Source organism: Blennius ocellaris (assembly GCF_963422515.1).
Source record: "Blennius ocellaris genome assembly, contig: SCAFFOLD_274, whole genome shotgun sequence".
Taxonomy (NCBI): Eukaryota; Metazoa; Chordata; class Actinopteri; order Blenniiformes; family Blenniidae; genus Blennius; species Blennius ocellaris.
This window is the reverse complement of record NW_027662152.1, coordinates 10,938-36,670: the sequence shown is the minus strand read 5'-3', so window position 1 is coordinate 36,670 and position 25,733 is coordinate 10,938. Positions and strand designations below refer to the sequence as shown.

General features: G+C 56.1%; 1 protein-coding gene across 1 annotated transcript; it reads right to left on the bottom strand.

Annotated features, from left to right (window-relative positions):
- Positions 1-4,797: 4,797 nt before the first annotated feature.
- Positions 4,798-24,595, bottom strand: LOC308148205 (disks large-associated protein 1-like; the record flags this gene model as incomplete). The annotated part of the gene is given in 17 exon segments (XM_080521650.1): positions 4,798-4,947; positions 4,949-5,005; positions 5,007-5,030; positions 8,712-8,864; positions 9,532-9,623; positions 9,733-9,865; positions 9,959-10,237; positions 10,351-10,396; positions 10,580-10,662; positions 10,780-10,938; positions 11,028-11,153; positions 11,429-11,553; positions 13,486-13,534; positions 13,536-13,775; positions 16,513-16,744; positions 18,166-18,377; positions 23,114-24,595. Coding segments are annotated over 17 exon segments (3,642 nt in total).
- Positions 24,596-25,733: the final 1,138 nt, after the last annotated feature.

The following is a 25,733-nucleotide window of genomic DNA, read 5'->3' as shown; positions in this document are numbered from 1 at the left end:
CAGACTGACCCCAGACTGACCCCAGGATGACCTCAGACTGACCTCAGACTGACCCCAGGATGACCCCAGGATGTCCCCAGGATAACCTCAGACTGACCCCAGACTGACCCCAGACTGACCTCAGACTGACCTCAGACTGACCCCAGACTGACCTCAGACTGACCCCAGACTGACCCCAGACTGACCACAGGATAACCTCAGACTGACCTCAGACTGACCCCAGACTGACCCCAGGATGTCCCCAGGATAACCTCAGACTGACCCCAGACTGACCCCAGACTGACCTCAGACTGACCTCAGACTGACCCCAGACTGACCCCAGACTGACCTCAGACTGACCCCAGACTGACCCCAGGATGTCCCCAGGATAACCTCAGACTGACCCCAGACTGACCCCAGACTGACCACAGGATAACCTCAGACTGACCTCAGACTGACCCCAGAATGACCCCAGGATGTCCCCAGGATAACCTCAGACTGACCCCAGACTGACCCCAGACTGACCACAGGATAGCCTCAGACTGACCTCAGACTGACCCCAGACTGACCCCAGGATGTCCCCAGGATAACCTCAGACTGACCCCAGACTGACCCCAGACTGACCTCAGACTGACCTCAGACTGACCCCAGACTGACCCCAGACTGACCCCAGACTGACCTCAGACTGACCTCAGACTGACCCCAGGATGACCTCAGACTGACCCCAGACTGACCCCAGACTGACCCCAGAATGACCCCAGGATGACCTCAGACTGACCTCAGACTGACCCCAGGATGTCCCCAGGATAACCTCAGACTGACCCCAGACTGACCCCAGACTGACCACAGGATAACCTCAGACTGACCTCAGACTGACCCCAGACTGACCCCAGGATGTCCCCAGGATAACCTCAGACTGACCCCAGACTGACCCCAGACTGACCTCAGACTGACCTCAGACTGACCCCAGACTGACCCCAGACTGACCCCAGACTGACCTCAGACTGACCTCAGACTGACCCCAGGATGACCTCAGACTGACCCCAGACTGACCCCAGACTGACCCCAGAATGACCCCAGGATGACCTCAGACTGACCTCAGACTGACCCCAGACTGACCTCAGACTGACCCCAGACTGACCCCAGGATGACCTCAGACTGACCCCAGACTGACCCCAGAATGACCCCAGGATGACCTCAGACTGACCCCAGACTGACCCCATGATGACCCCAGACTGACCCCAGAATGACCTCAGACTGACCCAAGACTGACCCCAGAATGACCTCAGACTGACCCCAGACTGACCCCAGGATGACCTCAGACTGACCTCAGACTGACCCCAGACTGACCCCACTATGGACCACTCTATGGGGGGGTCACCACTGAGTCTGATCAAGGTTTGATCAGAAAAATGTAATATTATCATCATGAATGATTCATAGTTTGTTCCTCTGCCATTGTGAGTGAGTCAGATCTCTGAGAGTCGGTCTGAACCTCTGACTCTCAGGAGTCGATCTGACTCTCAGGAGTCGGTTCTGAACCTCTGACTCTCTGAGAGTCGGTCTGAACCTCTGAATCTCAGGAGTCGATCTGACTCTCAGGAGTCGATCTGAACCTCTGAATCTCAGGAGTCGATCTGACTCTCAGGAGTCGGTCTGTGAACCTCTGAATCTCAGGAGTCGGTCTGAACCTCTGACTCTCAGGAGTCGGTCTGAACCTCTGACTCTCTCTCACATAGTGACTCTCGGAGTCACTAACTGGTTGAATGTTTTAAACCAGTGGTTCCCGACAGACTGAAGCTTCAGTTTGATGAACGACTCGTCTTGAGTGACGAAGCTTCACAGGTCGATTATCATATTTATGTACGAGTCACTGTGTTCGTTAAGGCTTGACCAGGTCACTTATACTAGAATTACACCAACACAAACATGGCCTCTCTGCCCTATGGGGGGGTAAACATGGCCCCTCTGCCCTATGGGGGGGGAAAACATGGCCCCTCTGCCCTATGGGGGGGGGGGGGGTAAACATGGCCCCCTCTGCCCTATGGGGGGGGGGGGTAAACATGGCCTCTCTGCCCAATGGGGGAGTAAACATGGCCTCTCTGCCCTCTGGGGGAGTAAACATGGCCCTCTGCCCTCTGGGGGGGGTAAACATGGCCCCTCTGCCCTCTGGGGGGAGTAAACATGGCCTCTCTGCCCTATGGGGGGGGGGGGGGGGGGGTAAACATGGCCTCTCTGCCCAATGGGGGAGTAAACATGGCCTCTCTGCCCTATGGGGGAGTAAACATGGCCTCTCTGCCCTCTGGGGGAGTAAACATGGCCCTCTGCCCTCTGGGGGGGGTAAACATGGCCCCTCTGCCCTCTGGGGGAGTAAACATGGCCTCTCTGCCCTCTGGGGGAGTTAACATGGCCCCAATCCGGTCGGGAACCTCTGGTTCTAAAGAGCGGTTCTGAGAGCGAGACGTTCTGATGACATCATCACACTCGTTCCACCGCAGTCACAGTGAGGAGAGTTTGAGGTCAGCTGGCTCCGCCCACTGCTTCACTCCTCCCTCGGAGCTCCGCCTCCTCCCACAGAGAAGTGACTGCAGAAACGGGGTGGAGGCAGAAGGAGGTGGAGGAATGCAGTTGGAGGTGCGAGTCGTACCGGAGTCACTGTGGATTTGGATCCACTCTCTCACTCCAGATATTGCTTGGGGGGAAATGTGGAGGCTCCGCCTCCAACCCCGGGGGGGAAATGTGGAGGCTCCGCCTCCAACCCCGGGGGGAAATGTGGAGGCTCCGCCTCCAACCCCGGGGGGACGATGGTTTGACGACCAGAAGACATCCTGGAACCTTTGAGCAGATCACTTTGCAAAGTTCCTTCTTCCCCTCAAAGTGACGTTCCAGGTCCCTGGTCAGGACAGATCAGAGGAGGAGGAGGAGGAGCAGGAGGAGGAGGAGGAGCAGGAGGAGGAGGAGGAGTGGAGGAGGAGTGGAGGAGCAGGAGGAGGAGTGGAGAGGCCGTCCTGCAGCATTTGTACACCTGAACACCTGCTGAGAGGTGGAGCTCGTATGACTGTCTGCAGATTGTCCTTCGCTCTTGGGTCAGGTCACACCATCAGGTTACACCATCAGGTTACACCTTCAGGTCACACCATCAGGTCACACCATCAGGTGACACCATCAGGTTACACCTTCAGGTGACACCATCAGGTGACACCATCAGGTCACACCATCAGGTCACACCTTCAGGTCACACCATCAGGTGACACCATCAGGTCACACCATCAGGTCACACCATCAGGTGACACCATCAGGTCACACCTTCAGGTGACACCTTCAGGTGACACCATCAGGTCACACCTTCAGGTCACACAGGTCAAACATCCAGAGTGACCCTCCGTCAGCCAGAACATTAGAACCACAGGACGAAGTGACTCAGATTGATCAGACAAATTGAAATGTTTTCATCAGGAAGTTTCACCTTCTGGACCGACGTCCTCACCCTGTCACCACGTCTGTCCTCACCCTGTCACCACATCTGTCCTCACCCTGTCACCCCTGTCACCACGTCTGTCCTCACCCTGTCACCACGTCTGTCCTCACCCTGTCACCACGGTCTGTCCTCACCCTGTCACCACGTCTGTCCTCACCCTGTCACCACGTCTGTCCTCACCCTGTCACCACGTCTGTCCTCACCCTGTCACCACATCTGTCCTCACCCTGTCACCACGTCTGTCCTCACCCTGTCACCACGTCTGTCCTCACCCTGTCACCACGGTCTGTCCTCACCCTGTCACCACGGTCTGTCCTCACCCTGTCACCACGGTCTGTCCTCACCCTGTCACCACGTCTGTCCTCACCCTGTCACCATGGTCTGTCCTCACCCTGTCACCACGGTCTGTCCTCACCCTGTCACCACGTCTGTCCTCACCCTGTCACCACGGCCTGTCCTCATCCTGTCACCACGTCTGTCCTCACCCTGTCACCACAGCCTGTCCTCACCCTGTCACCACGGTCTGTCCTCACCCTGTCACTACGGTCTGTCCTCACCCTGTCACCACGGTCTGTCCTCACCCTGTCACCACGGTCTGTCCTCACCCTGTCACCCTGTCACTACGGTCTGTCCTCACCCTGTCACCACATCTGTCCTCACCCTGTCACCACGGTCTGTCCTCACCCTGTCACCCTGTCACTACGGTCTGTCCTCACCCTGTCACTATGGTCTGTCCTCACCCTGTCACCCTGTCACCACGGCCTGTCCTCACCCTGTCACCCTGTCACTACGGTCTGTCCTCACCCTGTCACTATGGTCTGTCCTCACCCTGTCACCCTGTCACCACTATCTGTCCTCACCCTGTCACCCTGTCACCACGGCCTGTCCTCACCCTGTCACCCTGTCACTACGGTCTGTCCTCACCCTGTCACCCTGTCACCACGGCCTGTCCTCACCCTGTCACCCTGTCACTATGGTCTGTCCTCACCCTCTCACCACGGTCTGTCTTCTTCTGTGACCTCTGACCCTGCAGTGTGACCTCTGACCCTGCAGTGTGACCTCTGACCCTGCAGTGTGACCTCTGACCCTGCAGGGTGACCTCTGACCCTGCAGGCTGGAGGGCAGAGTTCAGGGCAGGACGATGAGAACGACTGATGAGGAAAAGATTCACATTGATCTGGAGTGAAAACGTTTCTGTTCTCAGAGCTGCAGGATGTTTGACCTGTGTGGACAATCAAACCCCTTCCTGTGTGTGTGTGTGTGTGTGTGTGTGTGTGTGTGTGTGTGTGTGTGTGTGTGTGTGTGTGTGTGTGTGTGTGTGTGTGTGTGTGTGTGTGTCCTCATAGCCTGGTCTGGGCCTCGGGGATGTAGATCTCGATGCTGTCGGCGCTCTCGGTGGCGGAGTTCTGCCGGACGGACGCCGCCCTCTTGGCGGCCATCAGACGCTTGCGAGCTTCGTGCCGCTGCTTGTCGGAGCTCTCCAGGGAGCGGGTCCCGGGCCAGGGGGGGGTGGTGGTGCTGGGGGGGGGCCTTCGGGGGCTTTTTGGGGCACCGGAGGTGGGAGGCGCCTCTCCTGGTGGACGGGGGGGGACAATTCAGGACAGAGACAAGGACCTGCGTGTGTGTGTGTGTGTGTGTGTGTGTGTGTGTGTGTGTGTGTGTGTGTGTGTGTGTGTGTGTGTGTGTGTGTGTGTGTGGCCTAGTTACTCCGTTTACCAACATCTGTAGCATCATTTCACTTTATTGGTTTACAGACACAGTGAAGTTTCAGGGTTAAACTTTATTGGACGTTCAGTGAGTTCAGGGTGAGAAGCTGCACATGCAGGGTTCTACTCTACCACAGTGGCGGACCATCAGGACCTTCAAGGCCTTCAAGGCCTTCAAGGCCTTCAATGCTTCTCTGCAGGCCTCAGAAAAAGACCTGAATCAGACGGATGTTGATCATATTTTGTCCATAAATACTGCTCCCAGACACATTCTTCACATTAAAGCTTTCAACCAATCACGTTTCAGCATCACCTGTTGCCGGGTAAAGAAATCTGCCTGAGGCCTTCACTTTCAGTCCTGCAGGCGTCTGCAGTGTAAAACTAGTGTCGTCACGCTGCTGCTTCAACCAATCTGATATCGGAGAGGCGGGGCCTCCACCCGATTCAAGCCCTCTGATTGGCTGATCAGAGAGTTCGCCCTCCAGCCATTAAAAAAAGCAATTGAGGGTTGGATTGACTCAGACCAGCAGTGAAGGCCTGGGTCTGAGGTGCTCGGTCCGCCACGGCTCTGCCGTCCTTAACGTTGAAGGTTCTGCCACTCGACGGCAGAAAACACACCATGCAGTGAGGAGAACGTTTCCATGGCGATCGGCTTTTTCTACCAACCTGAGAAAATCTTGTGGAACCTGAGAGCCTCGGACACTTTGTCAGTTCCTGAACCGGGCCGACCCGGTGTGACGCCCGGCGCGTCTGAACAGTGAGACTCTCCCTGTGCCGTGCTGGGGAATCATGTCATTCAGCAGCGCAACACTTTGTGACCTTGTGAAGGAACCTTGTGAAGGAACCTTGTGAAGGAACCTTGTGAAGGAACCTTGTGTTTGATACTTCACGAACAGTTTGGACCCTGCAGACCCGAGCCTGAACTCGCTGCACCGGAGTGCGTCCGGCCCAAACGCCTCAACCCGGCTGGCCAAATAAAAGCGATTGAAATCGCTGAGATCAAAATAAATAAATAAAAAAATGATGTAAAAACAAGCAGAACTTGAGCCCGAGCGGTCAGAAAGGTCAAAGGTCGGCGATGAAGAACAAGTCAGTCCACTGAGTGTCTGAGGCTGGAAGCTGCACACGCAAAGAACATGCTACACGATGGAATGGAGGAGGAAGAGGAGGAGGCGAGGAAGAAGAGGAGAGGAGGAAGAGGAGGAGGCGAGGAAGGAGAGGAGAGGAGGAAGAGGAGGAGGTGAGGAAGAAGAGGAGAGGAGGAAGAGGAGGAGGCGAGGAAGAAGAGGAGAGGAGGAAGAGGAGGAGGCGAGGAAGAAGAGGAGAGGAGGAAGAGGAGGAGGTGAGGAAGAAGAGGAGAGGAGGAAGAGGAGGAGGCGAGGAAGAAGAGGAGAGGAGGAAGAGGAGGAGGTGAGGAAGAAGAGGAGAGGAGGAAGAGGAGGAGGCGAGGAAGAAGAGGAGAGGAGGAAGAGGAGGAGGCGAGGAAGAAGAGGAGAGGAGGAAGAGGAGGAGGTGAGGAAGAAGAGGAGAGGAGGAAGAGGAGGAGGCGAGGAAGAAGAGGAGAGGAGGAAGAGGAGGAGGCGAGGAAGAAGAGGAGAGGAGGAAGAGGAGGAGGTGAGGAAGAAGAGGAGAGGAGGAAGAGGAGGAGGCGAGGAAGAAGAGGAGAGGAGGAAGAGGAGGAGGTGAGGAAGAAGAGGAGAGGAGGAAGAGGAGGAGGCGAGGAAGAAGAGGAGAGGAGGAAGAGGAGGAGGTGAGGAAGAAGAGGAGAGGAGGAAGAGGAGGAGGCGAGGAAGAAGAGGAGAGGAGGAGAGAGGAGGAGGTGAGGAAGAAGAGGAGAGGAGGAAGAGGAGGAGGCGAGGAAGAAGAGGAGAGGAGGAAGAGGAGGAGGTGAGGAAGAAGAGGAGAGGAGGAAGAGGAGGAGGCGAGCAAGAAGAGGAGAGGAGGAAGAGGAGGAGGCGAGGAAGAAGAGGAGAGGAGGAAGAGGAGGAGGCGAGGAAGAAGAGGAGAGGAGGAAGAGGAGGAGGCGAGCAAGAAGAGGAGAGGAGGAAGAGGAGGAGGCGAGGAAGAAGAGGAGAGGAGGAAGAGGAGGAGGCGAGGAAGAAGAGGAGAGGAGGAAGAGGAGGAGGCGAGCAAGAAGAGGAGAGGAGGAAGAGGAGGAGGCGAGGAAGAAGAGGAGAGGAGGAAGAGGAGGAGGCGAGGAAGAAGAGGAGAGGAGGAAGAGGAGGAGGCGAGGAAGAAGAGGAGAGGAGGAAGAGGAGGAAGAGGAGGAGAGGAAACAGACATGATGGACGACCAGTCTCGGCGGAGTGAAGGCTCTGTGGTGTTGCTTTGCTGTTATGCTGATTGATGGATGGCTTCACTGTTAAAACACACACACACACACACACACACACACACACACACACACACACACACACACACACACACACACACACACACACACACACACACACACACACACACACACAAAGAAAAAGACAAGCATGAGAGCGGATGAGGAAGCAGCAGGATCCAGATTAACATTGAATGAAAAACCACTACAGGAGCAACAAGAGCAGCAGGCAGAGCGTCGCCATGGAGACCAGCTCACACTGCAGTGTCGCCGTGGAGACCAGCTCACACTGCAGTGTCGCCATGGAGACCAGCTCACACTGCAGTGTCACCTTGGAGACCAGCTCACACTGCAGTGTCGCCGTGGAGACTAGCTCACACTGCAGTGTCGCTGTGGAGACCAGCTCACACCGCAGCTCCAGAGCACTTCCACACTTCCTGCCACGTGATCACTTCCTGTCACATGTTCACTTCCTGTCACATGTTCACTTCCTGTCACATCTTCACTTCCTGTCACATGTTCACTTCTTGTCACGTAATCACTTCCTGTCATGTGTTCACTTCCTGTCATGTGATCACTTCCTGTCACGTGATCACTTCCTGTCATGTGATCACTTCCTGTCATGTGTTCACTTCCTGTCATGTGATCACTTCCTGTCACGTGATCACTTCCTGTCATGTGATCACTTCCTGTCATGTGATCACTTCCTGTCACGTGATCACTTCCTGTCACTGATCACTTCCTGTCATGTGATCACTTCCTGTCATGTGATCACTTCCTGTCACGTGATCACTTCCTGTCACTGATCACTTCCTGTCATGTGATCACTTCCTGTCACGTGATCACTTCCTGTCACTGATCACTTCCTGTCATGTGATCGCTCTACTGGTAACTCCAATGGAAACGTTGGATGATTTGAGGGAAACATTCCACTTTGGTTCCAAAGTCTGTGACTCGCTGCTTCAGATCAAAGCTTTGATCAATGTGATTGGTTCCTCTGGGGTTTGGTTTCTGCTCACTATTGATTAGCTTCTATAACCTTTTGATCACTTTGCTTCCCAGACGGCGGCGGAGTGTCGCCACAGTTCAGGCTCTGCTCAGACTGAAGGCTCTTGTTGCTCCAGCATGCGATCAATCAATCAATCAATCAATCAATCAATGAGACATTTATAATGGCGGTGCAGTGACCCCTGGTGGACTCTGGCCAGCTGCCTACCTTTCTGTCAGGAGGCTCCAGGGGTCTCCAGTTGTTGGCCCTCAGCTGGTGCAGCTCGTCAAACTTGAGGCTGATGTTCTCGATGGACAGCTGGAGCATGTCCCAGAACCCGGCCAGGTCCGAGGCCACGGGACGGGGGTGGACATTGGGGTTCTGGGACACAAGCAGGACCACGGGACAAAGTCAAGCTCTGTCCTCGCTCTGCTTCACACTCTGGAGGCTGGTGGTGGGAAACACTCAGAACCAGCTATGGTGGTCTGTACCAGGTGGTCTATACCAGGTGGTCTATACCAGGTGGTCTGTACCTAGTGATCTGTACCAGGTGGTCTGTACCAGGTGGTCTGTACCAGGTGGTCTATACCAGGTGGTCTGTACCTAGTGATCTGTACCAGGTGATCTGTACCAGGTGGTCTGTACCAGGTGGTCTATACCAGGTGGTCTGTACCTAGTGATCTGTACCAGGTGGTCTGTACCAGGTGGTCTATACCAGGTGGTCTGTACCTAGTGATCTGTACCAGGTGGTCTGTACTAATTGGTCTGTACCAGGTGGTCTGTACCTAGTGATCTGTACCAGGTGGTCTGTACCTAGTGATCTGCACCAGGTGGTCTGTACCAGGTGGTCTATACCAGGAGGTCTGTACCAGGTGATCTACACCAGGTGGCCTGTGCCAGGTGGTCTGTACCAGGTGGTCTGTACCAGGTGGTCTGTACCTAGTGATCTGTACCAGGTGGCCTGTACCAGGTGGTCTGCACCAGGTGACCAGTAATCTTCAGGATCACCAGTCCTAATGTTGTGGCTGATGGTTCAGTCTGGACTCACCAGGTTTTCCTCACAAAGCTCCCGGAACTGCTGGAACTTCTGAGACATGAGCAGCTGAGCTCCGCCCATCGCGCTCCGCATCTTCCCCACCACTGCAAGGCAACAGGGAACAGTTAGCGGCGCCACCAGGGGGCGCCGGCAGGAGGGCGCCACCAGGGGGGCGGCGCCACCAGGGGGCGCTGCGTGTGCAGAGGGACGCACCGTCGTCAGGCAGCTGGTTGTCCTGCTGGTCCAGCTCCATCTGGCGACACCACCCGTCCATCCGGTCCGTCTCCGCCTGCAGCAGCTTCAGGAACCAGCGGCCGTCACGCTGACACACCGACCGCTGCACCACCTGCCGCACACGTCACCGCCGTCACACTCCCGCGCGCGTGTGTGCGTGTGTGTGTGTGTGTGTGTGTGTGTGTGTGTGTGTGGCGTCACGTGCCTCCAGGATGGCGGAGCTGTTGAAGTTGGCGTCCAGCGAGTCGTCGGCCACGCCGTCGATCCAGGGGTCCGGCGGCGGCAGGATGGACGGGTCGAAGCCCACGTCCTCGTACTCGTCGGAGGCACAGGCGTGGTAGTGGTTCCCTGAGCCCTGGATGCTCACCGTGGAGGCGGCGGCATCGCGGGAGTAGCGCCGGGACACGGCGCCGGACAGCAGCTCCATGTCGGTGTCCGGGGAGTCCAGGGGCGTGTCCAGCAGGTCCGGCAGGTCCAGGTCGGCCTGCGGGATCCAGGGAGGAGGATTCAGTGCTCCTGCCTGGGACATCCGGACCAGAACTCAACATCTGGACCGACCCGCAGCATCTGTTCAGCGCCAGCAGGGGTCCAACTTACCTGAACAGCTGCCGTCACGCTGTTGGAGCGCTGGAACCGCCGGTACCTGACGGGGAGACGGAAACAGACGTGAACACAACGGAACCGCCATCGTCCAGAACCCACTGGAACCGACCAACTGCCATCATCCAGATCCGACTGGAACCGACCAGAACCGACCAACCGCCATCATCCAGAACCGACCAGAACCAGAAAGTGTAAAACCAGGTAAACAGTAAACAGTTCTCACCCTCGGTCGTCTTCCACTTGGACCCCCACTGAGGTGAATTTGGACGGGTCCTCTGGATCTGGAAGCTCCTCTGGTCCGTCCACCTTCAGGAGGGGGACAGTGTGAGCAGATCCCCTCCCCCCCCCCCCCACACCCCCCCCACCCCCCCCCCCCCCCCACCCCCCCCCACCCCCACCAGGAGAGGATTGACCATCACATACCTGGATGCCGATGGAGAGACATTTTCCCTTCCTGAGTGCTTCTTTCCTGTAGTCGTCCCGGTAGTCGTCCACGGCCACGCCCCTGCTGAGGATGGAGGGCGTGGCCGGGCCCACCGCCATGCTGCTGTGGCTGACGTGCTGGCTGGCCGGTCCGTGGACCTGCCGGGGGGGGGACAAGACCAGACGTACTGCAGGTCCGACAAACGGCCGTCTCCCACCACAGGGACGTCAAAGTCCAGAGGACAAACCTGAGCGTTGGCGGCTTCGATGGCGGCGGTCAAGGCCTTCATGCTGTCGATGCTCTCGGTGGAGTTGCTGAGTCCTGACTGGATGGTCATGTCCCCGCGGGGCCCCTCCTCCTCCATGTACGCATCCTGGGGGGGTTGAGGAAGAAGTAAGGCTGTGGCCATACACTCTGGCTCGTCTTACACTCCTTTAAAAGGTACAGTGACTCTACTGGCAGTACAGCGCGCCACACGCTGCCTCGGAAAGACCGACTGGGCAAGTCTACAGCGTCCAGGCAGTCTAGACTGCACAAGACGTCCTGGTGGGACTCAACTACATGAAAGGAGAAACATCAAAGGACCATCCCAGACGCTGTCCCCTCCAGGTGGGGCAGGTGGAGGCGGGGCAGGCGGAGGCGTTTTACCTGAGCCGACTCGGTGCTGCTCTGGGCCGTGATGGAGATGTATGGCTTAGAGGTGGTGGAGCAGGTGGAGGTCCGGGGCGGCACAGGCGGAGGCGTTTTCTTATAGGTGGTGATGCAAGATGAAACTGTGAACAAGAAACAGAAGAAGATGAAGAATCACGTTAAATGATGGATTTTCTTCAAATTAGCTCCAACGGCTAGCGCCAGCGGCTAGCGCCAACGGCTAGTGCCAGCAGCTAGCGCCAGCAGCTAGCCGGTTAGCTCGAGTCCCGTGTCGTTTCAGAGCCAAACATTTCTTCATGTTTGTGTTCTTAAATGTCATGAAGCCCAAAGGAAGGAACTTCTGAATATCAACGACTCGCTGGGAACGACGGAACCGGAGCAACAAGCGACGACCACAGAGAACGAATCCCTGATCCAGAACCTCAGGAGGTCCACTGTGCAGGGAGGTTCCTTCTTCATGGTCCCACAAGGTCCCACAAGGTCCCACAAGGACATCAGTTGCTATATTCAGGTATTTTCTTCTGATAACTAAGAAGTTGGGAGCAACATGTTTTCCTGCCTGGTGGGTTAAAAATAACGTTTGATAGAATGTACAGTGCAGTGGAGACCCCTGATGCAGTGGAGACCCCTGATGGTGGTGCAGTGGAGACTCCTCATGCAGTGGAGACCCCTGATGCAGTGGAGACCCCTGGTGGTGGTGCAGTGGAGACTCCTCATGCAGTGGAGACCCCTGATGCAGTGGAGACCCCTGGTGGTGGTGCAGTGGAGACTCCTCATGCAGTGGAGACTCCTCATGCAGTGGAGACCCCTGATGCAGTGGAGACCCCTGGTGGTGGTGCAGTGGAGACTCCTCATGCAGTGGAGACCCCTGATGCAGTGGAGACCCCTGGTGGTGGTGCAGTGGCCCAACAGGCCTGAATGAACATTTCAGTTCAGTGAACATTGAAGCAACTCAATGTTCTGTCATGTGGAAGTGTGTGTGTGTGTGTGTGTGTGTGTGTGTGTGTGTGTGTGTGTGTGTGTGTGTGTGTGTGTGTGTGTGTGTGTGTGTGTGTGTGTGTGTGTGTGTGTGTGTGTGTGTGTGTGTGTGTGTGTGTGTACAGAAGAATTCCCAGAGGAGAAGTGAATGTAGGTCAGTCCAGTGCAGCACTTAATAATAAAGACAGAGCTCAGATCAGTTCTCATCTGGAGACCAGTTCTCATCAGATCAGTTCTCATCTAGAGACCAGTTCTCATCAGGAAACCAGTTCTCATCAGACCAGTTCTCATCAGAAAACCAGTTCTCATCAGACCAGTTCTCATCAGGAAACCAGTTCTCATCAGACCAGTTCTCATCAGGAAACCAGTTCTCATCAGACCAGTTCTCATCTAGAGACCAGTTCTCATCAGGAAACCAGTTCTCATCAGACCAGTTCTCATCAGAAAACCAGTTCTCGTCAGACCAGTTCTAATCAGGAAACCAGTTCTCATCAGACCAGTTCTCATCAGGAAACCAGTTCTCATCAGACCAGTTCTCATCTAGAGACCAGTTCTCATCAGGAAACCAGTTCTCATCAGACCAGTTCTCATCAGAAAACCAGTTCTCATCAGACCAGTTCTCATCAGGAAACCAGTTGTCATCAGACCAGTTCTCATCAGAAAACCAGTTCTCATCAGACCAGTTCTCATCAGAAAACCAGTTCTCATCAGACCAGTTCTCATCAGGAAACCAGTTCTCATCAGACCAGTTCTCATCAGGAAACCAGTTCTCATCAGGAAACCAGTTCTCATCAGGAAACCAGTTCTCATCAGACCAGTTCTCATCAGGAAACCAGTTCTCATCAGGAAACCAGACATTAAGTTGCCCTTTTTATTTTTCCAGATAAACTTGTTTCCACCAGGTAGAGCTGCACCAGGTAGAGCTACACCAGGTAGAGCTGCACCAGGTAGAGCTGTTGGTAGAGCTGCGCCAGTAGAACAGCACACTGCAGCAGCTCCAGCAGCTCCACCAGCTCCAGCAGCTCCAGCAGCTCCATCAGCTCCAGACCCCCCCCCCCCAGTCTCCAGAGTGGTACCTGTGCTGCTCTGGATGGTCCTCACAGTGGTGGCTGACGTCCGGGGGGGGGGACGCCGGCAGCAGGAGCAGCGGCCTCCCCCCCTCCCCCTCCTCCTCCCCGGAGCAGCCCTGGTCGATGGCCCTGACGTAGCTGTGGCTCCGCATGCGGAAGCAGCCGGGCATGGGCAGCGTGTCCATGGTCTCCAGGCTGTCCATGGCCTCCAGGGCCTCCAGGGCCTGGGCCTGCAGCTCGCTGTACAGCTGCTCACACACCTGCTCTATCTGGCCGTTCACCTCCACCTCGCTGAGCTGGGGGGGGGGGGGGGGGGGGGGGGGCGAGAAGGCTTCTGTAATACCTGTACGTCTTCATGGTTTAATGCAGCAACACACACGTATCTATATCTATAGGAGGAGACTTGATCAATCAATCAATCAATCAATCAATCAATCAATCAATCAATCAATCAATCAATCAATCAATCAATCAATCAAGTCAGAGTGGAGGTGGTGCTCAGGATGAGGTTCAAGGTGAAGGTGGAGTAGGTGAGGTCAGGTGAGGACAGTAGAGGACAGGTGAGGTCAGGTGAGGACAGTAAAGGACAGGTGAGGTCATGTGAGGTCAGGTGAGGACAGGTGAGGTTTGGTGAGGACAGGTGAGGTTAGGTGAGGACAGGTGAGGACAGGTGAGATCAGGTGAGGACAGGTGAGGTTTGGTGAGGACAGGTGAGGTTAGGTGAAGACAGGTGAGGATAGGTGAGGACAGGTGAGGTTAGGTGAGGACAGGTGAGGTCAGGTGAGGACAGGTGAGGTTAGGTGAGGACAGGTGAGATTAGGTGAGGACAGGTGAGGACAGGTGAGATCAGGTGAGGACAGGTGAGGTTTGGTGAGGACAGGTGAGGTCAGGTGAAGACAGGTGAGGATAGGTGAGGACAGGTGAGGTTAGGTGAGGACAGGTGAGGTCAGGTGAGGACAGGTGAGGTTAGGTGAGGACAGGTGAGGTTTGGTGAGGACAGGTGAGGTTAGGTGAGGACAGGTGAGGACAGGTGAGATCAGGTGAGGACAGGTGAGGTTTGGTGAGGATAGGTGAGGACAGGTGAGGACAGGTGAGGATAGGTGAGATCAGGTGAGGACAGGTGAGGTTAGGTGAGGACAGGTGAGGTCAGGTGAGGACAGGTGAGGTTTGGTGAGGACAGGTGAGGACAGGTGAGGACAGGTGAGGACAGGTGAGGATAGGTGAGGTCAGGTGAGGACAGGTGAGGTCAGGTGAGGACAGGTGAGGTTAGGTGAGGACAGGTGAGGTTTGGTGAGGACAGGTGAGGTTAGGTGAGGACAGGTGAGGTTTGGCGAGGACAGGTGAGGTTTGGTGAGGACAGGTGAGGACAGGTGAGGTTTGGTGAGGACAGGTGAGGTCAGGTGAAGACAGGTGAGGATAGGTGAGGACAGGTGAGGTTAGGTGAGGACAGGTGAGGTCAGGTGAGGACAGGTGAGGTTAGGTGAGGACAGGTGAGGTTTGGTGAGGACAGGTGAGGTTAGGTGAGGACAGGTGAGGACAGGTGAGATCAGGTGAGGACAGGTGAGGTTTGGTGAGGATAGGTGAGGACAGGTGAGGACAGGTGAGGATAGGTGAGATCAGGTGAGGACAGGTGAGGTTAGGTGAGGACAGGTGAGGTCAGGTGAGGACAGGTGAGGTTTGGTGAGGACAGGTGAGGACAGGTGAGGACAGGTGAGGACAGGTGAGGATAGGTGAGGTCAGGTGAGGACAGGTGAGGTCAGGTGAGGACAGGTGAGGTTAGGTGAGGACAGGTGAGGTTTGGTGAGGACAGGTGAGGTTAGGTGAGGACAGGTGAGGTTTGGCGAGGACAGGTGAGGTTTGGTGAGGACAGGTGAGGACAGGTGAGGACAGGTGAGGATAGGTGAGGACAGGTGAGGTCAGGTGAGGACAGGTGAGGTCAGGTGAGGATAGGTGAGGTCAGGTGAGGACAGGTGAGGTTAGGTGAGGTCAGGTGAGGACAGGTGAGGATCTACACAGAATCTCCACCAGCATGGAGACGAAGGACGTTTGAAGGTTTTCAGTCTTCCAGGAAGACTCAGTGCGATGACTCACTGGTGCAGCGGTGGAAGGTCGCAGGTTCAATTCCATTCTCTGCCTGTCCGCCTACCAAAGTGTCCTTGAGCAGGACACTGAATGGCCAAAGTGCTGCCAGTGGACGTGAGGTGGTCTGCAGGGTTGTTCCCTGTTGTTCTTTAAACCCACCTGGTCCAGGCAGCACAGCTAGCCTTGGCTAGGCTAGCATCGGCTAGGCTAGTGTTGGCTAGGCTAGTGTCATCTAGGCTAGCATTGGCAAGGCTAGCGTTGGCTAGGCTAGCGTTGGCTAGGACAGTGTTGGCTAGGCTAGTGTTGGCTAGGCTAGCGTTGGCTAGGCTAGTGTTGGCTAGGACAGTGTTGGCTAGGCCAGTGTTGGCTAGGCTAGTGTTGGCTTGGCTAGTGTTGGCTAGGCTAGCGTTGGCTAGGCTAGTGTTGGCTAGGCTAGCATTGGCTAGGCTAGTGTTGGCTAGGCTAGTGTTGGCTAGGCTAGTGTTGGCTAGGCTAGCATTGGCTAGGCTAGTGTTGGCTAGGCTAGTGTTGGCTAGGCTAGTGAGCTCGTCTCTGGTTGCAGGTTGTTTCCAGATCAACTTGAGGGAGCCGAGATGAGGAGGAGGGGAGGAGTCATGGTTCTCTAGCCTTGGCTAGGCTAGTGTTGGCTAGGCTAGGGTTGGCTAGGCTAGTGTTGGCTAGGCTAGGGTTGGCTAGGCTAGTGTTGGCTAGGCGAGATGAGGAGGAGGGGAGGAGTCATGGTTCTCTAGCCTTGGCTAGGCTAGTGTTGGCTAGGCTAGGGTTGGCTAGGCTAGTGTTGGCTAGGCTAGTGTTGGCTAGGTGAGATGAGGAGGAAGGTCATGGTTCTCATGGTTCTCACCACAGAGTATGAACATGAGGTCCGGCACACAGAAGCATGAGGCGGGGGTGTCTGGGGGGGTGGGGGGTGGGGGTGGGGGGGGTGACACCAACCTGACTGATGGTGCTCATGGCCCTCATGTAGCTCTCATTGCGGGAGCGGTACTGGGGCGAGGACAGCAGCGATTTGGGGTCCAGGAGGGTTTTGGGGTCCAGGAGGGTTTTGGGGTCCAGGAGGGTTTTGGGGTCCAGGGTGTCCAGACTTCTATTGATTGACACTTCACTCACCGCTCGCAGGTAACTGTGACTCCGGATCTGCAGCTTGGGGGAGTGCTCAGTGGAGATCCTGGTGGAGGGGGGCGGTATGACACGTCAGTCCTCACTCAGGGTCCACACAACCTGAGTACACAACCTGAGTACACAACCTGAGTACACAACCTTAGTACACAACCTGAGTACACAACCTTAGTACACAACCTTAGTACACAACCTGAGTACACAACCTTAGTACACAACCTGAGTACACAACCTGAGTACACAACCTTAGTACACAACCTTAGTACACAACCTGAGTACACAACCTGAGTACACAACCTTAGTACACAACCTTAGTACACAACCTGAGTACACAACCTGAGTACACAACCTTAGTACACAACCTTAGTACACAACCTTAGTACACAACCTGAGTACACAACCTTAGTACACAACTTTAGTAAACAACTTTAGTAAACAGTGGTCTTCCCCTGACCGTGGTCTACCCCTGACTGTGGTCTACCCCTGACCGTGGTCTACCCCTGACTGTGGTCTTCCCCTGATCGTGGTCTTCCCCTGACCGTGGTCTACCCCTGACTGTGGTCTACCCCTGACCGTGGTCTACCCCTGACTGTGGTCTTCCCCTGATCGTGGTCTTCCCCTGACCGTGGTCTACCCCTGATCGTGGTCTTCCCCTGACCGTGGTCTACCCCTGACTGTGGTCTACGCCTGACTCTGACTGTGGTCTACCCCTGACCGTGGTCTACCCCTGACTGTGGTCTACACCTGGCCGTGGTCTACCCCTGACTGTGGTCTACCCCTGACTGTGGTCTACCCCTGACCGTGGTCTTCCCCTGACCGTGGTCTACCCCTGATCGTGGTCTACCCCTGATCGTGGTCTACCCCTGACCGTGGTCTTCCCCTGACCGTGGTCTACCCCTGATCGTGGTCTACCCCTGATCGTGGTCTACCCCTGACTGTGGTCTACCCCTGATTGTGGTCTACCCCTGACTGTGGTCTTCCCCTGACCGTGGTCTACCCCTGACTGTGGTCTACGCCTGACTGTGGTCTACGCCTGACTCTGACTGTGGTCTACCCCTGACCGTGGTCTACCCCTGACCGTGGTCTACCCCTGACTGTGGTCTTCCCCTGACCGTGGTCTACCCCTGACCGTGGTCTACCCCTGACTGTGGTCTACGCCTGACCGTGGTCTACCCCTGACTGTGGTCTACGCCTGACCGTGGTCTACCCCTGACTGTGGTCTACCCCTGACTGTGGTCTACGCCTGACCGTGGTCTACCCCTGACTGTGGTCTACGCCTGACTCTGACTGTGGTCTACCCCTGACCGTGGTCTACCCCTGACCGTGGTCTACCCCTGACTGTGGTCTACGCCTGACTCTGACTGTGGTCTACCCCTGACCGTGGTCTACCCCTGACTGTGGTCTTCCCCTGACCGTGGTCTACCCCTGCAGGTGCGTGTGCTGCAGCAGAGCGAGGGGGCGGAGCCTCACTGTAGGGTGGTCATCTCGGTGAGCGAGGGCTGCGTGGCCTTCAGGTAGCTGGCCCGCCGGGCCTGGATCTTGGGCGAGGGCTTGGGGCTGCCGTCGGAGTCCCCGCTGTCGTCCTCCGCCATGGCCTTCACGTAGCTGCCGCTCCGCATCCGGCGGCAGGGGATGTCGTCCTCCTTGCCCAGCGGCGAGAAGCTCCACTCGTCCTGGGGAACCTGCCGGCCGGCGAGGAAGAGGAAGAGCCGTGAGGAGGAGGAGGAGGAGGAGCCGCTGCTGCGGGGGCTGCCTGAGCACCCACACCAAACTGCTCATTACACCGCCCTGCAGCAACATGGCGCAAGGCAAGGCAAGGCAAGGCAAGGCAGCATGCGCAAGCACACACACACACACACACACACTCCGTCTGTCGGCTCATTGACACGGATCAAACCGTGGAATTCCTGCCTGGCGACTTTACACATGAACTCTCCAAGAGCATAGATATAAAACACTAGATGCCTCACGTGTCGACAGCGCCGCCATCTTGGAGAGGTCTCCTGCTCCTGCTAAACAAAGAGCGGCTGGGAAATCCACAAAAACATTGGTAGCTAGCTTGCTAGTCCAGGTAGCAACCTGACCCGGTCTCAGTCCGGTCCGACCAGAGCTTCTGGTCTGTTCCCGTGTCTGGATGGTTTAAATCCACCATCATCGGGTCGTCTGGTCCCACCGCCTCCGTGGTTGCCATGGTTACCAAGGTTATCGCCCCTCAACCCAACAGTGACTTATTCAATGACGTTGCTGGTTTCCTCAGTGTCTGTCTCACCCAAGTTCAATACCCACAGTACCAGCCGGCCCCTGGCCAAAAACCTCCTTCCGGTCTAGAAAGACCTCACTTCCTGTCTAGAAAGACCTCACTTCCTGTCTGGATATACCTCACTTCCTATCTAGAAAGACCTCCTTCCTGTCTAGAAAGACCTCCTTCCTGTCTAGAAAGACCTCACTTCCTGTCTAGAAAGACCTCACTTCCTACTAGAAAGACCTCACTTCCTGTCTAGAAATACCTCACTTCCTGTCTAGAAAAACGTCCTTCCTGTCTAGAAAGACCTCCTTCCTGTCTAGAAAAGCCTCACTTCCTGTCGAGAAAGACCTCACTTCCTGTCTAGAAAGACCTTACTTCCTGTCTAGAAAAGCCTCACTTCCTGTCGAGAAAGACCTCACTTCCTGTCTAGAAAGACCTTACTTCCTGTCTAGAAACACCTCACTTCCTGTCTAGAAATACCTCACTTCCTGTCTAGAAAGACTTCACTTCCTGTCTAGAAAGACATCACTTCCTGTCTAGAAAGACATCACTTCCCGTCTAGAAATACCTCACTTCCTGTCTAGAAAGACTTCACTTCCGGTCTAGAAAGACATCACTTCCTGTCTAGAAAGACATCACTTCCTGTCCAGAAATACCTCACTTCCTGTATAAAGACATCACTTCCTGTCTAGAAAGACTTCACTTCCTGTGTAGAAAGACCTCACTTCCTACTAGAAAGACCTCACTTCCTGTCTAGAAAGACTTCACTTCCTGTCTAGAAAGACTTCACTTCCTGTGTAGAAAGACCTCACTTCCTACTAGAAAGACCTCACTTCCTGTCACCTCCTTCACTAAGACACAGTGTCTCCTCTCTACCTTTTACACCGTTCAGCAGCTGGATTGTGTCCAGCAGCTGGATTGTGTTCAGCAGCTGGATTGTGTTCAGCAGCTGGATTGTGTTCAGCAGCTGGATTGTGTTCAGCAGCTGGATTGTGTTCAGCAGCTGGATTGTGTTCAGCAGCTGGATTGTGTTCAGCAGCTGGATTGTGTTCAGCAGCTGGATTGTGTTCAGACAATGAGAGAGGAGCAGCAGGAGAACAGTGTTGTTACTGTAATTACCGATGAGTCAGTGGGAGAGCGAGCATGCAGAGTTGTGCTCTCTCTCTCTCTCTCTCTCTCTCTCTCTCTCTCTCTCTCTCTCTCTCCGTCTCCAGGCTGACGTCAAACATAAATGAGCAGTTTGGCTATAAAAAGAGAATCTGAGGAAACGGAGAGGCTGAAGGAGCTTCGGCAGCCTGACGCCCCCGCAGCCGCCTTACCTCCCGCCTTACCTCCCGGCTCTGCTTCCTGCTCAACGCTTCCTTGCTGGGTGTTAGAAGTCACTGGGTACGTCTGAAAGGTCCCTCCTATCTCCTTCCCTATCTCCTTTCCTATCCACTTCTCCTGAACATGAAGTGTTTGGTGTAGCGGCCTGATGAGGACTGTCTGAATTCTCAACAAGCAAAGGAAAGGAGGCTCCTTGCTTCCTTGAGAGCCTCCTTTAGCCTAGGAAACACTGATGCTTCCTTGAGAGCCTCCTTTAGCCTAGGAAACACTGATGTGTCCTTCAGAGCCTCCTTGGAGTGATGTCATCCAGGGGGTTGGAGGTAAAGTCGGTAGGTAAGGAGGCAGGAGGGCCTATTGGGACGCTCCCCGGTCCGTCCTGCCACTGTGAGTCTGACGGGAGGAGGAAGCAGCGTGTGACTTCCTGCTGACTCACGGCGAGCTGGACGTACCCAGCAGGTTCTACGATACAGAAAGTCCTCGGTTTCCATGGTAACAGTGTTACCGAGATAACGGATGTGGAAGCGGAGCAGGACGCTGCAGATGATCACACTCAGACCGAGGCTCCGGTTGAGGATGGAACTGCTCTGATGTGCTGCTCCAGAACCTCTTTCACCAAGTCTGGACCAAGTCTGGACCAAGTCTGGACCAAGTCTGGACCAAGTCTGGACCAAGTCTGGACCAAGTCTGGCTCTGGAGTCTCCACCAACAGCAAGTGACTGCACAGCAAACCAAGCGCTCCTTCTCTGTCTGGAGAGGCGCTTTGAAAAGAGGGAATCTCTGGACCAGGAGCCGGTACCAGCTGGTACCAGGAATCGGTACCAGTCATTACCAGTAGACGTCAGTGGTCCGTCAGTAGACGTCGGTAGACGTCAGTGGTCCGTCAGTAGACGTCAGTAGACGTCAGTGGTCCGTCAGTAGACGTCAGTAGACGTCAGTAGACGTCAGTAGACGTCAGTGGTCCATCAGTAGACGTCAGTAGACGTCAGTGGTCCATCAGTAGACGTCAGTAGACGTCAGTAGACGTCAGTAGACGTCAGTGGTCCATCAGTAGACGTCAGTAGACGTCAGTGGTCCATCAGTAGACGTCAGTAGACGTCAGTAGACGTCAGTAGACGTCAGTGGTCCATCAGTAGACGTCAGTAGACGTCAGTAGACGTCAGTAGACGTCAGTGGTCCGTCAGTAGACGTCAGTAGACATCAGTGGTCCGTCAGTAGACGTCAGTGGTCCGTCAGTAGACGTCAGTAGACGTCAGTGGTCCGTCAGTAGACGTCAGTAGACGTCAGTAGACGTCAGTAGACGTCAGTAGTCCATCAGTAGACGTCAGTAGACGTCAGTAGACGTCAGTAGACGTCAGTGGTCCATCAGTAGACGTCAGTAGACGTCAGTAGACGTCAGTGGTCCATCAGTAGACGTCAGTAGACGTCAGTAGACGTCAGTGGTCCATCAGTAGACGTCAGTAGACGTCAGTAGACGTCAGTAGACGTCAGTAGACGGTTGAGCCTCAATGGAAACGCCAACAGACACTGGCAGTGAAGTCCTGCAGAGTCTCTGGCCGTTTCCATCCCGTATGAAGCCGACAGACCGGAGCTGAAGACAAACGTCCACAATCATCACGACGAGACAGAAGACGAGCGGCAGGAAGGACACACTGACACAAGATGGAGTCTAGGAAGAGGAAGAAGCACTGACACAAGATGGAGTCTAGGAAGAGGAAGAAGCACTGACACAAGATGGAGTCTAGGAAGAGGGAGGGTGTGGCTCTTCATGGTCAACCTACAGGTAGAGAGTAAGGCTGCTACTGGCTCTGCACTTACTTCTCTGTTCAACTGAAAAAGGAGGAAAGAGGAGGAAGAGGAGAAGGAAGAGGAAGGCTCTCCCAACCAAGGGGGGAAAAGGAGGTGGAGGTGGGGAGATAAGAAGCGTGGGGGTGAGGCGGGTGAGTGGAGGAGAAGAGGGGTAAGACTGGTGGGGGGGAGGGGGGGGGGCAATGTTTCCTCTGAGGCCGCGGACGCACTGCGACCTTCTGACCCCGCGGCCACACGGCGCCGTTACATCACCCATCATCCATCCATCATCATCCATCATCCATCCATCATCATCCATCATCCATCCATCATCATCCATTATCATCCATCCATCATCCGTGGTGAGATCATGGATCCAGGTTATGAATCATTAAAGTATTAACGTTACGCTTCCTTACGTTGAGGCTCCAGGAGGTAAAGCTCCTCCACGGTAACGAGATGTTCACTAATCATATAAAAACAATCGGATGGGATGAGCTGGTAGCTAGCGGATGTTCCCGCTGGGCTGGTAGCTAGCGGAGGTTCCCGCTGGGCTGGTAGCTAGCGGAGGTTCCCGCTGGGCTGGTAGCTAGCGGAGGTTCCCGCTGGGCTGGTAGCTAGCGGAGGTTCCCGCTGGGCTGGTAGCTAGCGGAGGTTCCCGCTGGGCTGGTAGCTAGCGGAGGTTCCCGCTGGGCTGGTAGCTAGCGGAGGTTCCCGCTGGGCTGATAGCTAGCGGAGGTTCCCGCTGGGCTGATAGCTAGCGGAGGTTCCCGCTGGGCTGGTAGCTAGCGGAGGTTCTGGCTGGGCTCCGTTTTTAGCGCCAGTTTGTCAGTACAGATACTCTGGTTGGTCAGAAAGTGCAGTTGGTGGTCGGACCTGCAGTCCTACAGGACCGGACCGTACCGGACCGTACTGGACCAGACCGGACCGGACCGGACCGGACCTCGACCGGCTCAGAGGAAACATTGGCAGAGAAAGTAAGTCGTGAGAAAAAGGGAGTCAACAAAGGGGGGGAGGGTGAACCGACTGGATTTGAAGAGGGTTTGGGGAGGAATTATTTACCTGCAAGAAATGACCCGCGCGCTCCTGCTGCTGACTGGCCTTAGATTTGACTAGAGCTCTAGCTAGGTTTAGGTTAGCGGGTCCTGCGCTGGCTCGAAGCTGGCTGTGGCTGCTGGTGTTGGTGTAGACCTCTCGGGCCCTGCTCACCGTTAGGCTTGACGACCACGCCCCTTTCTTCGCAAGGGGCCCGTCCACAAGGCCCAGTGGCAGCAAGGGGCCGCTCCCTCCACCGAGGCCGCCGCCACCGCCACCGCCGTTATTGCCGCCGCCACTAACTGGCATGCACGGCGAGGACGGTGCATACTTCACGTCGTTGCTGCTCCGGGAGGCCTTGAGGGCGGAGTGGTGGTGCGCGTGGCCGTGGTGCGCGTGGGGGTGCGTGCGCTCGCCGAGCGTGGCGTACGGGTCCATCAGGAAGTACTGCTGGTGGGACTGCGAGGAGGAGAGGCTGGGGAGGGGCGCCTGGGGGAACTTGTCGGGGTTGTTGCCCGGGTACCGGCCCATGGTCATGGCGATGGGCGAAGGGGAAATGGAGGGCGAGGGTGAGGGCGGGGGCTGGTGGTGGCGGGGGGGGTGGTAGAGACACAGCTCGCGTTCCAGGTTGTCGTCGGAGCTCCAGTAGCCGGAGCCGGGGGCCGACGCGGAGCCGTGGAGCTGGTGGTGGTGGTGGTGGTGGCTGCGATGCTTGGGCTCGGCCGATCGGCAGCGCTCGCGGCTCTTGCTGCGCTTGCGGTGGCGCGCTCCCCCCGGCGGCGTTTCACCCTCCAGGCTGGCCCGTGAGCCACCACCACCACCACCGCCGCCGCCGCCGCCGCCTCCTCCGCCACCACCGCCACCGTTCACACTCCCATTGTTGGCCCCCTTGGAGGACTGTGTGTGGTGCGGCCCCTCCAGCGAGTGGGACTTGGTGAAGAGCTTCTGGACCGAGTGGACCAGGTGGCGGATTCTCCCCGGGCTGTCATTGCTGGTGTTGCTGGCCCCCATCCCCCCACCGTGGGCCAGCACCCCCCGCTTGTACTGCAGTGTGTGGTAGCCGTCTCGGGAAAAGGACGGCTGACGCTCAAACGGGTCCACAAAATGTGCTGGTACCCGAGTAGGCGTCTTACTTCCATAGCCTCCTCCTCCACCTCCTCCACCTCCTCCTCCTCCTCCTCCCCCTCCTCCCCCTCCCCCTCCTCCTACTATATATGGTACCATGGCCATGCACTCATCCTTTACCTCAGGATGGTGGGATGAGGAGGTGGAGTGGCACCTCCTGGGGAAGGTTCCGTACGGGACGATGCTGTTGCTGTCAGAGGGGTAGGGCAGACGCTGGGCGTTGTAGTAGGGCAGCTCAGCCGGGTGTGGCATGGGGATGGGCACCGGCATGTCCATCTGACTGATCAGGTATGGCTTGTGGTCGATGTGGTGACCCAGTGGGTCGTACGACGGCTCATAGGAGACCACATGGTGGTGGCTCCGACTACCGGACAGGCCTTTCATGTCGGGGGTGGGGTGGGGGGGTGGGGGGGTGAGTGAAGGAGCGAGGGATGATGGAGGGCCAGTAGGGCTGCAGAGGACTGTCCCTGAGAGGAGAGCTGCACACTCTGAAACACAGAGAAACACACAAGCAGGTTAGGACGACCGGGTCAAAGATCAAAGCCAATAACGAACAAGATGAAAGGGACAGCAGGGCCATTCTCGACCCAACCTCCACACCTCCGTGACCCCGTGACCTTCTGCTTCACTTTACAAGCTGAAAGCCTCCAGCAGCCCGGAGACTCTTTTACTTCCTGAATCAGCCTGTCGATCCTTTCAGAGTAAAAGTCCTCCCTCAAACCTCAGAGCCTTCACTCTTCATGTTTAAACTCCCTCACAATCCCCGGCAGGAGGCAGGAGGCAGGAGGCAGGAGGCAGGAGGCAGGAGGCAGGAGGCAGGAGGCAGGAGGCAGGAGGCAGGAGGCAGGAGGCAGGAGGCAGGAGGCAGGAGGCACCAGGTAACTGGGGCACCAGTGAAACCGAAACACCCCTTGACACATCAGGAGATACAGATCCTATGGGGGGATTACTGAGCACAATGGAGCGTCGTCATGGTGACGGAGGTACGAGTAGAAAATAACGATGAGACCCTGGAGGACAGCAAGACCCTGGAGGACAGACTCTGGAGGACAGTAAGACCCTGGAGGACAGCTAGACCCTGGAAGACAGACCCTGGAGGACAGACCCTGGAGGACAGCTAGACCCTGGAGGACAGACCCTGGAGGACATTAAGACCCTGGAGCATAGACCCTGGAGGACAGACCCTGGAGGACAGACCCTGGAGGACAGCTAGACCCTGGAGGACAGACCCTGGAGGACAGTAAGACCCTGGAGGACAGCTAGACCCTGGAGCATAGACCCTGGAGGACAGACCCTGGAGGACAGACCCTGGAGGACAGCTAGACCCTAGTGGACGTCCGGCTCTCTGCCTCGGCTCCACTGGAAGTGGGACAATCAGAGACTGAGACGTTTTGAATCCCGAACATTTGAGGAAGAGAAGCTGCTTCACTGGAGAGACGCTTTGTACCAGGGACACATGAGAAACCAGGAGCACAGCGCTGGCTGTATGAGGCTGAGGGATGAGAAGTGGAGTGGGTTCTAT